This window comes from Salminus brasiliensis, chromosome 15 (assembly GCF_030463535.1).
Source record: "Salminus brasiliensis chromosome 15, fSalBra1.hap2, whole genome shotgun sequence".
Classification (NCBI taxonomy): Eukaryota; Metazoa; Chordata; class Actinopteri; order Characiformes; family Bryconidae; genus Salminus; species Salminus brasiliensis.
The window spans coordinates 24,777,382-24,793,401 of NC_132892.1; the positions used below are offsets into that span (position 1 = coordinate 24,777,382).

Below are 16,020 nucleotides of genomic sequence, written 5' to 3' on the forward strand. Positions count from 1 at the left end.
TTAAGTTTTAGATATGGGATGAACGGAGCTATAGATGACACTATAATTACTGTGAAAGCTTGCAATTGAAAAGTGTTCACCAAATATGAAGGCAAATGAAAGTTGTTACGTTAAATAGATCATATTATTATATCCCTTAACAAATTCTTGTTCACAAAATATTAAAAGAATACATGCAATAGCACAGAAACATCTGTAGTGGTTAGTAATGCAGTCTGTACTATGTCCGTTATTATTAGATAAAATAATAACAGTTGTTGAGACACTACAGTAGATATCAGAACAAATCTCTGCCAGTTGATGACTGATATTTTTTCAGTTGTTTTAATTGGAAATTGTCCCCACAATAACATTTAGATATGCAAGTGAGACATCCAATCAAATATGCATATATTTGCATATTTAAAAAGCAGAAATCTAGTCTTTGGATGAAATTAAAATGTTTATTTCGTTGTAAAGAGACACTCCAGAGAAGGGATTACAGATTGGATTGTTTAGTCATTGCTGAAGTGTTTAATCAGGTCACCGTTTAATTGTTTAATTGCTGGCAGTGCACTTATAAAGACTTGTTCAGGTTGTTTTTTAGTACAAAATGTATCATGAATCTAGCTAAAAGAAATATTAAAAAGACTTCTGTGAAATCCTTCAGAACATGGATATAGAAGACTATTAGAAATCTCTACAAACTGAGATTTGTGGCACTGAGTGTAGAGAAAAGCTGATTTTGAGAATGAGCCTGAGAATCCTACAGGAAACAGGCTTTCCAGTAATATATGATACAATGTGGTTGATGTTCAAAGTTAATAACTTATACAGGAACACTATAAGGCCATTATAAGGTCAAAAAGAAGATAAGTATTTTAGCACCTATCCATGCAATCTTGCTGTCAAGACAAACAACAGCAGTAGAATGCGTCATACCGAGGAGCTCAGTGGCTTTAAACACATCACAGGATGAGACCTTTGCCACAAGTGTGACGTTCTGCCCTGCTAGATCTGCCCCGGTCAACTGTAAGTGCTATAATTGTGAAATGGAGGCAACGTGAAGTAACAATAACTCAGCCCTGACGCGGTAGGCCGTGAAAACTCAGTGAAGGGTAATGAAGGGTAATGTTAATGCTGCAGCACTCAAAGACATCTCAGACAATTATATGCTTATTAACGTGGCGGTAGTTTAGGGAAGGTCCTTTCCTGTTCCAGCATAACCGCGCATAACCCTGTGCACAAAGCAAGGTTAATAAAGACACGGTTAGATGAGTTTGGTGTGGAGGAACTCCGGCGACCTACTCAGAGCCCTGACCTCAACCCCTCTGAACACCATTGAGATGAGCTGGAGCGTCATTTGCAAGCCGGCCTTTTTTATCCAATATCAGTGCTAGAGCCTCCAAACTCTTGCTAAAAGCCTTCCAAGAAAAGTGGGACTGTCGTATCTGCAAAAGGTGGGGTTCGTTTTAGTTTTATATAAAGACTGTATCTACAATATAGGATTTAGTATCTACTATTAATGATTCAGTATCTAGTATGTGTTTATCATAAATGATGCAGTATCTACTTAAATAGATCAGAAATACTTAATTTGTTCAGTATTTGCTATAAATGATTCAGTACTATAAACAATTCAGTATCTATAATAAATGATCTGGTATCTATTATTAATGACTCTGTATCTTTTATAAATGATTCAGTACTATAAACAATTCAGTATTTATAATAAATGATCTGGTATCTACTATTAATGACTGTATCTTTTATAAATGATTCAGTACTATAAACAATTCAGTATTTATAATAAATTATCTGGTATCTACTATTAATGACTCTGTATCTTTTATAAATGATTCAGTACTATAAATGATTCAATATCTACAAAAAAATGATCTGGTATCTTCTATAAATGATTCAGCATATACTATAAATGACTCAGTATCTCCTTTAAAGGATTCAGATTTATCCTTATTCAGATTTAAATAAATGACTTGGTCTCTGTTGGTGTCGATGAAACTAATATGTGACTTATGAGGTTTGAGGGCAATAATTGAAGCATGGGCCCACATACAGGACTTTAGGGTTTTAAGGGGTCAGTCATTGTTTCTGCTTGTTTCTCATTTAATATGAGGAGTGATTCCAAACATGTGAACTGTGTGTATAGACCTAATTTTGTTCTCACACATTCTCTTCCCCAAGTGAAACATACTCAGCAAGTCGAAAGAAGTGGCGTTCCAGATAAGATCACTTCTTCCGGATACCTCAATGAGCACTTCATTAACCAGACCCTCTATCTATCTATCTCTCCCCCTCTCTCTCCCTCTCTTATCCCCCCCCCCTCTCTCTCTCAGAGCCCTTTAGTGCTGATGTCTGGGTGATGATGTTCGTGATGCTGCTGATTGTGTCCGCCGTCGCTGTCTTTGTCTTCGAGTACTTCAGTCCTGTCGGCTATAACCGCTGTCTGGCGGACGGAAGAGGTACGCACCCACCCACACTTCCATTTGCACAGTGGGAGAACACCTATTAAACACCCCGACACATTATAGCCACGATGTCAAGACCTATCATGTATCCATGTCCATGCAAGCATTACGTGCTTCTTCTCAGCATACTGACCAGTGTGGTTGTCGAACATCTTGCTTTTCAGTGTAAGTTTAATAAAGGTTTTAAAAGGGTGTAAAAGGGTTTGAGGTAAATATGAAATATTTGCATGCACACCCTAACTGTACTGAGATCTTAGTCAGTCTGAGGAACTGGACCAAACCTACACATTTTTTAAGAGCGTTATAAGAGACCAGTCCCTTTATAGCCCTGTTTATGTGTACGTCAGCATGGGATGACCTTTCATTGTGAAAGGTATGAGTTTCCCGGCATTTTAAAAGACTTGTGAATGCAAGGGTGCTGTAAGAACAGTACAGAAATGTCTTACTTTTGTTTTGGTGTCAATAAGCTGTCATCACAAGCAAACTAAGCATTTATACGTTCACATCTACATCGAATAGTCTACTGTGAATATTGGCCTGGACAGGATGGCTTAGTCGGGTTAAGGACCTCAAAGCAGCATTATACGAGAATTAGTCTTTTGTGCTCTTGAGCTTCCCCTTACGGTTACAGAGTGTAATTCACTTCTACGCCACTGTTGTAAACACAAACCATTCCTTAAAATTCCCCTCATGGAAAGCAGTACACATGCATTTGTGGTAGGGGTGTCTAAAACAGTCGACAGTGTTTAAAAACTCCAGCAGCACTGCTGTGTCTGATCCACTCGTACCACCGGCGCAACACACACTACTAACACACCACCACCACGTCAGTGTCACTGCAGTTCTGAGAATGACCCACCACCCAAATAGTAGCTGCTCTGTGATGGTCCTGTAGGGTCCCAAACATTAAAGAACGGGGTGAAAGGAGGCTTAGAAAGTATACAGAGAAACAGATGGACTACAGGCTGTAATTATAGACTAATGTAGTGCTCTTATAAGCTATAGTATGCTAATATTATGCCCAAACCAGGGGTGGTCATAATATTCTGTCATGACTGTGTATTCACAGTTAATATAGTGCTCTGAGTGCTTATAGATCTCTAGAGTCTTTCTAAAGTTGAGAAGTAGTTGAATAGACACAAATCAAATCAGGCTGGTATAAATGGAGTCATATGGGGTATACACTGTAGCCTTTGCTGTAGTGTCTGAATATCCTATGCGGTGACGGCGGCGTGTACAGTAATTTGCTGTAAGCCGGGAGAAGGCCGCTGATTTCTCCTCTCGCCCACAGCCCCATGTTTAATGACACGCCTCTGTTACATAAGCATGTTGTACCGTGCTGTAGCTTAAACACACTTCTCATTCTCTATAATTACTACACACTGTAAGGTCCCTCTGTGCCTCTCTCTCTCGCTCTCTCTCCCCTCTCGCTCTCTCTCTTTCCCTGTCTAGCCTTCTGACAGCACTCTGCCTTTTTCACCTCAAGTTATTGTTTCCACCGCTTCAGAACATGCTGACGCTTGCATCCATCTAGCTTATAAACATCTCTTTTTGCCCCCCAATCTCTGTCTTCCATCCTATTTTCCCTTCCTTTGCCCCTCTACCCTTCTCATCGCTTCCTCTGAGCCTCCTTTCACTCCAGTGCTACTGTTTTGCTCTTTTTTTCTTCTCTCTCTTTTGTCTCTCATGGTCTCTATCTCTCACTCTTCCCCTCTCAGAACCTGGTGGTCCCTCCTTCACCATTGGTAAGGCCATATGGCTGCTCTGGGGTCTGGTCTTTAACAACTCTGTGCCTGTCCAGAACCCTAAAGGAACCACCAGTAAGATCATGGTCTCTGTTTGGGCCTTCTTCGCTGTCATCTTCCTGGCCAGCTACACAGCTAACCTGGCTGCCTTCATGATCCAGGAAGAGTACGTCGACCAGGTGTCCGGCCTCAGCGACAAAAAGGTAGACTCAAAGGGAATTTACCCATAAAACCCCACCCCACTGGAGATAGGGCCCCCAAGGCCTTTCTTGTCAGTATTGTTGGGATTGGGGTTTAATCCTGTATTTCATATTTATTGTAAGCATGCTAACATTTACCATCCATCCATGGTGAAAGTAATAATCGAATATGATAAATGCATGTATATTGTGTTGAGCGTTCATACAACATATGCCATTATAATATAAGACATTAGAAAATGTCACCATGAGGACAGTTCTTACACATTGATGTGTATACTAATCTTAACATTGACACGTTGCCGAGTAGTGAGGATTGTTGGTATAATTGCTAAGAATGCCTCATGGGATGTATAATATACAACATATCTTTGTATGGATGTATAAATATTAAGCATGTGTGTGATACATGCTCAGATGCGTTTTATAAGCCTCTTTACAGCCCTGTTATTTTGCCTCAGAATGATTTCCTTGCTAAGGTTTTACTTCTATGGTGGGCCTGTGAAAATAATAATAAACTTAAATAATAAGTTCAGCTTTTATTGGCTGGTTCACAGGAATAATGTAGCATAGCCTAGCCTAGCCTAGCATGGCTTAGCACTGCAAAAGAACAGTGATATTACTTTTTGTAATTATTCCCAAGTCTAACCGGATAATTTTGCTATCCTCTCAGTTTCTCTTGGTGTCCGGTTAACATGGTGTGCAATTTAATAGCTGAGGGGATTTTAACTGATCAGCTGAATTAGCTTTTAGCCTAGCACCCACTTGCTTTACCAGCGTCTCTGGTAAGGCTATCTGGTGTTTCCCTCATCCAGCTCTTCTCCCTTCACTGGTTGGCCTAGCATTAGCTTTTAGCCTTTTTATGCTTGCTTCCATTCTCTCCCGAAGTTACTGTTGTGTTTAGCTTCTAAAGGCTTTCTCTAAGGGTTTTGAAATTGATCCGTTTTACAGCTTCTTATGCCGAATTGTATTCTGTCAACGCAAAGACAACAGTGTTTGAGATGGCACTGGCTATGTTTCATGTTGTCTAGGCTGTTTTGGTTGATCTAATTACCTGAAAGACTATACTGTGAGTGTATAATGGAGATCAGTCTACATTCCTGAATGAATAATGGTCATTGTTTGGGACAAATGAGTTAAGCCTACAGTACATCAGTCAGTCATAACATTAGCACCACTGACCACTGGATATATTAGGCAGTAAGTGAACAGTCGGTGCTTGAAGATGATGTGTTTCAAAACAGGATAAATGGTCAAGCATGGTCTAGAATCTGAGCCACTTTGACAAGAGCCAAACTGTGATGGCTAGACGACTGGATCTCCAAAACATTAGTGAGAACTTTTTCTGGTATGCAATGGTCAGAACTTACCAAATATGGTATAAGAAAATAAACAAAACAATCAAAAACAATGAACTGGTGACAGGGTCACTAAGACTTATTACGATCCACAGAGGCCCCAAATTACAGAACTTAAAGGATCTGCTGCTATCGTCTTGGAGCCAGATAGCACAGGACACTTTCAGATGTCTTGTGGAATCCAAAAGGGGACCTACTCAGTTTCAGGCAGGTGGTGTTAATGTTATGGCTGATCTGTGTATTTTTATGTGCTCCATAATGCAAAATACAAAACAAGCTAGCTCAACAGCACAGAAATTGGAATGGTAGTGTGGGCCGGTTTCCCAGACATTAAGGATTAAGCCTAGTCTTGGACTAATCGGCATTGGTAATTTGGTATAAAAGGTAGTTTAAGTCTAGGATTAGCCTTGATACAGATCTGGGAAACCAGGCCCAATTGTGTCATAGGTGTAAGCAAATTTTGTTAAACTGCTCATAATAGACCTAGGTGTTTGGCATGCACCGGTGGTCTGCCGCGTTAATTGCCATGCCTGTCCCCACTGTTTCTGTGGTATGTTCTTGCAGCTTAGCGTCTGGCCGTTAGAAGTGAGAAATTACTGGGCTAATGGGAACTAGGTTACAGCTGCTAAAACAGGCAAGGAGAATTGACTTTGAGAGGCTGTTGTAGCCACTGAATAATTGATGTGGTGAGATTTTGTTCTTTACTTTAAGTTGCACTTTATTTTTTTCATGTCTGGCAAAGCTTCTGGGTGTTATGCGGATGTAGCAATATGGGTTTACAGGATATACTGACATGATCCCATTGTGAAATGAGGAAAAAGATCTCATTTATCTTTTAAGGTCTGAAGCAACCGAGTGCCTACAGGTCAAATAGCTAAGTTTCAGTGTTAATAAGAGCTCCATTCGTCTCCTGGATGTTTTGGACCTAGCCCTAATGGCGCATTACAGTGTCTAGATACAGTGCTCCGAACAGGATTTTTACCCCATGTACAACTTCCACATTGTGCTTGTATGGTGGGCTTTTTACTGTCAGTTAGTTTGTTTTTAACCCTCCTGACCCTAACATTTCATGTTAACTAGTTTTGTGTTCCTGGTCAAAAATGACCAGCCCATTACATTGTAATTAAAATCCATAATAATACATATATTACCAAGCTAATTTAGGTTCTTGTGAACATCACACATATTTAACTGTTGTTTGCTATTTAGGTTCTGTAGGTCTCATTGACCCAAGCTAATACATCTCGTTTTTGAGTAAAAAGAGCATGATTTTTTTTTATTATTTTGACCAAATATCAGATGAAATATATTGTGCTGTTTATCACTGACTGCTTTGTGACAAATATAGACCTATGTCGCAGCATGTCAGTCAGACTCACTACTTTTGTACTGTGTTAGCATATAAATTGCAGGCTTTGTCTGTGCATAGCAAACCGTACGGTGTGTGTCTGACTTCAATGGCATGTTGCCATGAGCTAAGGCCACTATACTGTGACTAATGAGGCTTAGCAACTTTCTAGTTAATGCTACAGCTTTAGCCTTAAGGACACTGTTCATAAAGGGACATCCAATCAAGTTTTGTTTTTCATAATTTTGGACCTTTTCTACTGGTCTATTCGTCAGTAAATAACTAGACCATGTACTCGCGGACCGCTGCTCCAAACCGTCTCTAACTCCTGCTTTAACTAGCTTTTTAACTCATCCAGTGGATGCTTTCACACACTTATCTCTCTCTCTGTGTTTGTGTATCTCTCCCTCTCACCCTCCAGTTCCAGCGTCCAAATGACTTCTCTCCCCCATTCCGCTTTGGCACGGTTCCCAATGGCAGCACGGAGAGGAACATCAGGAACAACTACAAAGAGATGCACAGCTACATGACCAGCTTCCACCAGAAAAACGTAGACGAGGCCCTCCACAGCCTGAAGACCGGGTAAGAAAGAGAGAGAGATAGAGAGAGAGAAGATTGAGGATGATCAAGCATGAGAGAAAAAAAGCTAGAAGTGAGAGAAGGAAAGGGAGAGAGAGAGGAAGAAGCTTAAGGATAGGATATGTATGTGAGTGAGTGGGTGTTCGGTGGACTCACAGCTGGTAATAGCATCAAACTGGAGAGGCCTGAGGCTGTTTGTTTAGAAATGACTAAACCACACATCTCGCTGAGACACTGAACTGACTGCTAGAACGTTTAATTCATCTGGACTCGTTTCTGAAATGTGGCATCTCAAATCATAATAAATTAGAAGGAGCACACCAGCTTTCCCCAGTCCTCCATTTACACACTATATTGTATCGTATTATGTAAGAGCAGTGACTAGAATACAGTACTGAATACTGTTACGAAACTAAAATAGGACAAGCGCTGCTCTACCGAAAGTGTTGGGACACTTCTCTAATTGCAGAGCGATTGAACTGTCTAGAAAAATGGCTCTGCCCTTACAGAAAGGTCAGTTAAGTTACCAAAAGGCTCAGGTTAATTAAGAAGCGTTTTATACTGGGGCTTTTGCAACATGGTAATTTGGAGCATTTTCACTGGTGTGTTCATCGGTAAACAAACAAACAAACAAAAAAAAAAACAGTTACTTAATCCCCCTCTAAACACGTTCTTTCCATGGCTAGACATTTGTATTTATGGCATTTAGCAGATATCGCAAAAATATCAAAATTGAATTTTTCCCCCCAATATTGATCAGTTTTTTTTTGTGGCAGCACTCTGCATTTCTGGTCCTGGAGGACCACAGTCCAGCACAGTTTGGTGATTTCCGTACTCAAGCACACCAGATGTTACATCATTACATCATTAGGTAATTAGAAGGTATGACTAAGGAGGGAAATGACCACGCTGTGCTGGACACAGGACCTCTAGGACCATAATTGAAGAATTGGAATTGGAAATCGGAATCGGAATTGATAAATGATGTGATTTTAAAATTGTACCACTTCCACTTGTGGTTCCATAAAGAACCATGCTTGTAATAGAGATGTATTATGAAGAACCTTTACTCCTTAAACCCTGCACATAGACCTACACTTCAGTTCTTTGCTCTCAAAACTGCAGTACTCTTATAATTAACATCATTTAAATAGACCCTGAAATAAAACCCTGTGGGACTGTACACATAGAATATGGTAGACTTGATGTAAATGGTTCTTTTTTCCAATGTAAATGTTTGTAGCAACTTCATTTGGCCATTTTTTTTACATATTTTAAAACATAATTTCCCTTATTTAACATATTGTGAAATAATAAAACAGAAAATGGGGCATGTACAATGTCTACAGCACATTTTACATGTCATGTTTATATGATAAAATGCCATGATCTAGGCATTGTGTATTACACACATATTTTCCACAACATTTTCGGTAGGGTAATGTATATAATCATAGCATGGTTAAATATCACAGGAGCATAACCTGAACTGAAAAGACTGAAAAGTCACATCTGGCACTGTTCATCAGAACTGATTCTAGACGGTATGACTTCATATTTCATGCCGTGCCTCAGACTTGCCTCATCATGTTCAGGACCAGCACCCTACGCAGGCAAGCACAGCGATCAGGAGGGCCTCAGCATGATAGTTCATGACTAGATACAGTATGTGAGGCTTTTTGCTAAATTGACCACAAAACGGAGGGAGAGGGGGGGTAGAAAGGCACACGAAAATACATGCAAAAAACCATCGGCCATGGTCTAACAAGCACTCTGTAGCTTTCCCCACCCATCAGCAGTTTAATTTATGTCTTAGCAATTGCAACTGGGCCTTGTGCGTGTAGAGCCCACACGGGTATCCAAATATAGTTGGCATCCATTAGATGCAGTCAAGCACACTCCAACGCTGAATGATCTTTCTCTCTCTTATCCTGACAGTAAACTGGACGCGTTTATCTATGATGCCGCTGTGCTGAACTACATGGCCGGCAGAGACGAGGGCTGTAAGCTTGTGACCATCGGCAGTGGTTATATCTTCGCTACTACAGGCTACGGCATTGCCATCCAGAAAGATTCAGGCTGGAAGAGGCCGGTGGACCTCGCTATTCTGCAGTTGTTTGGAGACGGTAAGTCCTGCTAAGTAATGTTCCAGGCACCTCAGATAATTCTGAAAAAACAAGCCCAGAGATATGTACTTACGCACATACACAAGTAAATTACGCACATACACAGGTGAATTATGCACATACACAGGTGAATTATGCACATACACAAGTGAATTACGTACATACACAGTTGAATTACACACATACAGAGGTGAATTACACACATACAGAGGTGAAAGATGGGAAGAATTTATTAATCTTGTAGTAGTAGTAGTCTAGGCTAGGCTATGCGGCTCATGTGAGCTGTTGCAGTGCTGTAAACTAGCAAAAAAAATCTGCAAGCCCTCTGTAATTGGAAAAAAGTGTGTTTTGTTCTGAGGCAAAATAATAGGGTGGTACACAGGTATAAGGAGGCATACATTTCGGCAGACTGACTTGCTGTCTCCAAACGCAGACTGAAGACCCACCTCTTCCTAGAGTAGTGTACTGTAGTGTCGAGTATTGTGGTCTACATACTGGCTTTTGTGTTTAGTAGTATCTAAACTAAGGTTTCTTTGGATCCTAGTCAATACAAACTAGCTAAGGGTTTTTTTCTGACTAAACAGAGAAGCACTATTGTAAGTTGCTCTGGATAAGAGCGTCTGCTAAATGCCTTAAATGTAAAATAACCAGGTGCTAAGACATCAATAATCAGCTTGTTCAAACTCTTGTTAAGTTGTGAGCTACATGGAACAACACAATAGCATTACTAACCTGTAACAGACAGGTTTAGGAGGGATGAATATGCTTTCGTTTTTATTCCTAGCAAAATGCAACTAAGGTAAAGTGTAGTAACACACATTTCTCAACATCAGTATTTCTCAACATCAACGTCAACACCAGTGGTCCATGGGGCACCACTGTTATGCTGTTTGGAGGCACTCAATGTGCAAAAAAAGTCCATTTTTGCTCAACTTTTACTAAAGGTCATAATATTCTGATATGGCTGTGACAGTGGGTGAAGGGTAATAGCGTCTCAGAACTTTGAGGGATGTTTTATAGCCGCTATAGTGAAGGTGGACAGAGAATGGACTTATTGAGTGCCTCCCAACAGCATAACAGTGGTGCCCCACGGGCCATCGATGCCAGAGGGGAATGACGACTGGTACAGAGCAATCGATGCTCCACTGTGGGCCATTTAACTTCTATAATGAACCTTCTGTCTTTAATGGGTCTTCCATCACCTAATACCATCCAAACCACGACATGTCACTAGTGCCATCTAAGCCAAGGCTGTCTATTTCCACTATTAGGTGGATGGTCATAATATTCTGATATGGCTCTGTATTTATATGTACATATTATAATTACTTCAAGCTATACTATAGCTTTTGTCATATGGTTCACTGTCCTCGTTAATCTCAGTTGAGAGGTAGTCTACAGCTCCTACGAGAGTCTTAAATAGCTTCCCCTAAAGGCAGGCGTCATACCCACACCCAGATTAGCAATGACAAGGACCTGGATTTGCTCCCACCGTATTCCCATGTTGGTGTATATGTGTATATGGAACACAGAGTGAGTCAAATAGCCCTATTCTACTAACAGACATGCTCAAAGATCTGACATTTGTTCCAGTCATCAAGCTCATATGTTCTCTGTCTACTCCTTAAAGGCAGTTCACTTCTATGTTATGTTCCATTCTATGAAAAAAACTGTGTTACTAGATTTAAGTTTGTTAGAGATGGGATGGAGGACTTGGACTTGACTGGCCTTTGAAATTACAATGGCCCTTCCTAATAATTGGTGTCATTATTATTAGAGCATTCAATGTAAGGAACAGCTTGTTAATGTTCACACATATGAGAAATACTAGAGAGCGTTGCACACCAACAATTAAGTAAAGACTACTCTCTTAAAAATAAAGGTTTTAATAAAGGTTCTTTGAGCAAAACCACAAAAGGAACCACTTTTGGTTTCATATAGATGTCATGGTGTGTTAGGCCAGATACAGAGGGACGGACACTCGCAGAGCTGGAGTCAAAGCAAGCAGATTTATTCACAGAAGGGGTAAACAAAAGGGGGCAAGTGAGGCAAAAAGCAGCAAAACACGAACGTCAGTGATCAACAAAAACATGAACGTGCCAAACAAGAGGGTGAACTAAAAATGAACCTGGGACTGGGGCTTGAGCTGAGGGACCCTAGTGGGTCGCCTAGCTGAGACGCGAGTTGCCAGTAAATCCTGGCCGTTAGCCTCGCCTCGCCTCGCTGATGACTTGAGTGGCAGGGTGACCTGCTCCTGAACGTGAACACTGAGCAGAAGCTGGCCTCAACATGCTTCTACAGTACGGGGAACCACTTGTAAAACCTCGAGATCCCAAACGATATAATTCTCGGCACCGAATGGCGGTGTCGAGACTTCTTAAATACCCCCCAATCCCAGGTCAAACACGTGAACCAAATGAACATAAATCATGAAACGATAACAAACACTTGAACGTAAACAAGTCGGAAGTCTTTATTTGGGCCTGTGGGCAGCGAAGGGCTGACAATAGGACCATATGTGATGGAGAGTAACCTTTTTTTGAAGGTTTAAACAACCTTCTCTTGGTGTTCTTTACCAATTGAAAGGTTCCTCACATTCTCACATGGTTCTTTATGGAACCTTTATGGAACAGTATCTAGTTCAATATAATGACTTTATAGCACAAATACTTGGATATACAGTCTAGTACAATATATTTATACAGATCAACCATAACATTAATACCATCTACTGGTATCTACACTCATTGTCCACTTTATCGGCTCCATTTCCCAATTACAGACTGTAGTCCATCTGTTTCTCTGCATGCATTCTCTGTCTCCTTTCACCCTGTTCTTCAATAGTCAGGACCCCACAGGACCACCATAGAGCAGCTATTGTTTGGGTGGTGGGTCATTCTCATCTGGAAAGTTTAAACACTGTTTCTGTTCACTCGCTGTCCACTCTGTTAGACACCCCTACCTAGATGTAAAGTCAGAGGCAGAAGCTCATCTGTTGCTGCACGGGTTGTGTTGGTCATCCACTAGTCCTTCTTCAGTGGTCACAGGACGCTGACCACAGGAGGCTGTTGGCTGGATATTTCTGGTTGGTGGACTGTTCTCGGTCCAGCAGTGATGCTGAGGTGTTTAAACACACAAATCCACTCGTACCAGTGCAACATACACTACTAACACACCATCACCACGTCAGTGTCACTGCAGTGCTGAGAATGACCCACCACCCAAATAGTATCTACTCTGTGGTGGTCCTGTGGGGTCCTGATCATTGAAGAAAGTATGCAGAGAAACAGATGGACTACAGTCTAATTATAGAACTAACTAGTATGTGGAGCTGATTTAACAGACAATGTGTGTAGCAACAAGGAGGTGGTGTTAATGTTATGGCTGCTTGGTGTACCCTCTCCGTAATACACCTTACAACTAGTTACAGTGTCACAGTGGAGTCTGATCAATTCTGTTAACATACTGGACTTTTACAACTTTACATAATGATGCAGTGGGTACCAATACCAGAGTTACCCAATCATGGAGCATTATTTACCTGTCTGGCAGCCTGTTGTTGTAGTCTTACTGAATTCTCAGCAAATTTTCTTCATCAAAAGATATGAAAAACTGCAGCCATATCAAAAGATATGAGGCACTGTAGACAACAGACAAAGAATGGCAGGTGTTGATTCCCACTGTTTCTGTTTCATCCACTTAACAAGCCAGAACCGTCCCTGAGAAGCTCATCTCGTTCCTCACACAGTTTTCTCAACAAAGTCCCACGAAGAACATGGCTCGAATGCTCTGCTGCGAGAGCAAATACTGCTAACAGATCTTGACATTGTGGATCTTGTATTGAAATGCAAGGATATGGGACCCAACCACGCAAAACGCTCTCTTGCTAGCCCAAATTAGCCCTGGCCTAGTTATGGGACTACCTTTGAGTGATTGCTCATGCATGCATATGGACATGCGCTGCTAGAGACACACGCTAGCTTAGCGACGCGGCAGCTGCCTGTTTGGAGGTCTGCTGTAGGTACGCTCAGGTGTGTCATGCATTGTTATTTTGTGGCCGCAAGGCATTATATAATTTTATATAGGAGCCGAGATCGAGAACAGCGCCCTAGTTAGACGTGTCAAGGCTAGCTTGTGGTGGCCCTCGAGTGGATTGGGGATGGCGTCAAGTGCGTGTGAGAGAGAGAAAGAGAGAGAGAGAGAGAGAGAGAGAGAGAGAGAGAGAAGTGCACACTAGAATGCTCTCTCTCACACTCACAAACCTACACCACACATGCAGGCACACATTCGCACAGTTGCGCTCTCACTATCCGCGTTTCTGTCTCTCACATACACAGGCATGTCCGAAGGGAGCAGTCTACACAGTTCTCCTTCAGCAAGGGGAAACCGATACACTGACAGAGAAAGAATTTTCTCTTAGGCCCAAAAAGCCTGTAGGTCCTCTCAGATCTTCTCTATCTAGGCCATCGTAAAAAAGCTTCAGATCAGCAGCTGGCGTCAGATCGACTCCGTTAGCCTCCAAGAAGACCCACTTTGTGTGGGCATGATGACTGGCGTAACTCGGACCCCAGTGCTGTCCGTCTAACTTAAACCTTAAACCTGCACCTGTAAACTAAATACATTTAACTACATAAACACCTTGATTAATTGGTTGATTTTATATTTAACATGCAACATGTTTCAACATGTATGTAAGCATTTTGCATGTTTTGTTGATCTGCTTGCTGCACAATATGAGAAATACCCTGAGAAGGTCTTTAGAATAAGGAGTAAAGGTGAAGTTTGCATTCAGAGGAGAAGACATATTTAACTAGAGATTTCATTATATGCAAATCAGTGTTGAATATTGAAAATAAAAAGCAACATCGCTCACAGTATTATTTGTTGTAGGAATGACAGTCAATTGTACATTCTGTTATATTATATATGTATATATAATAAATATAATAATGTCCATTTTACAGGCAAATTAAAACTTTTGCAACTTTTAAGTGAATGTAAAAATATTTCTATTAATTTGGATGAAGCATGTGTATTGGTCCATTCATCATGACATTTTGTTCAAAAGTCAAAAATGGCAAAAATTTAGATACAAGAGACCACCCTACATCATCAGTTTCTCTGGTTTTACTATTTACTACTTTTCAAATTCGTTTCAATTACAAGATAAATAAAATTACTGACCCAGTGCGTAACAATTAACATACTAAGATTATTTCCAGTGAGTGAAAAAGCTAAATAAATGAGTAAAGTAACTAGCTCATGTACTATATCTCGTCTGTAAGCTGTATTTTTCTGATTCGTTTCAACTACAAGTCTTGTGTAATTACAGGCATTCTAAGATGTTCTAATTTCATCAGACGTCTTCAGTTTAGAACGTGTTTAGGGAAATGAACATTTGAGTTTTCCTTAAATTCCAAATAAAAATGTTGCTATTGAGCATTTATTTGCAGAAAAGACAACTGCTCAAATAATGCAAAGAAATTATTATAATAATTATAATGCAAAGAAGTGATTAGTGAAATTGAAACAACACAGTACTAATATTTGAACTTTTAGAGCATTCAAAAATCACTATGGTGAATTAACCTTGACTGCCAATCACAGCTTTCACATTGCTGTTGGGTGACTTTATGCCATTTATAGTCTGTATGTTTGATGAAATGCCTGGAATAAAATGGCAAGTAAAACATAACCCAAATCCTTATTTTACCACTTTTTTGTAAATACAAATCACAGACCCAGTGCATAACATTTAACATACTAAGATTATTTCCAGTGGGTGAATAAAATAAAGAAATAAAGTAACTAGCTTATGTACTTCATCTCGTCTCTAAGCTGTATTTTTCTGATTTGTTTTAACTACAAGTCTAATGTAAACACAAGCATTATCTTCAGTTTAGAACTACTTTTTAAAAATGCACTGAACATACGAACATGACTGCAGTATATATTTCAGTTTTTATGCAGTATATATTTTCAGTATTTAATGCTGTGCAGATGTTTAACCCCTTATGCCCCTTGATTTTTATTACACCCTAAGGATCCAATCAGAAACTACATGCACAGCAATGCGAACTGACCGAGCTATTCCTAAGTGATAACAGTGGATAAAAAAGCCAGGAGTTTAGAAAATGACATTTGCAAAGCTGTTAGCTGTTTAATTAGACAGTGTTTATCTGCTTAGACACACAAA

General features: G+C 40.3%; 1 protein-coding gene across 3 annotated transcripts in view; it reads left to right on the forward strand.

Moving 5' to 3' along the window:
* Positions 1–16,020, forward strand: part of grin2bb (glutamate receptor, ionotropic, N-methyl D-aspartate 2B, genome duplicate b) — a 152,862-nt gene that overhangs the window by 123,668 nt on the left and 13,174 nt on the right. For all 3 annotated transcript variants that reach the window (XM_072657869.1, XM_072657868.1, XM_072657870.1), the window contains 4 exons: positions 2,337–2,462; positions 4,187–4,416; positions 7,541–7,701; positions 9,637–9,824. In XM_072657869.1, the coding sequence (XP_072513970.1) occupies positions 2,337–2,462; positions 4,187–4,416; positions 7,541–7,701; positions 9,637–9,824 (705 nt within the window). The remainder of the gene's footprint in view (positions 1–2,336; positions 2,463–4,186; positions 4,417–7,540; positions 7,702–9,636; positions 9,825–16,020) is intronic.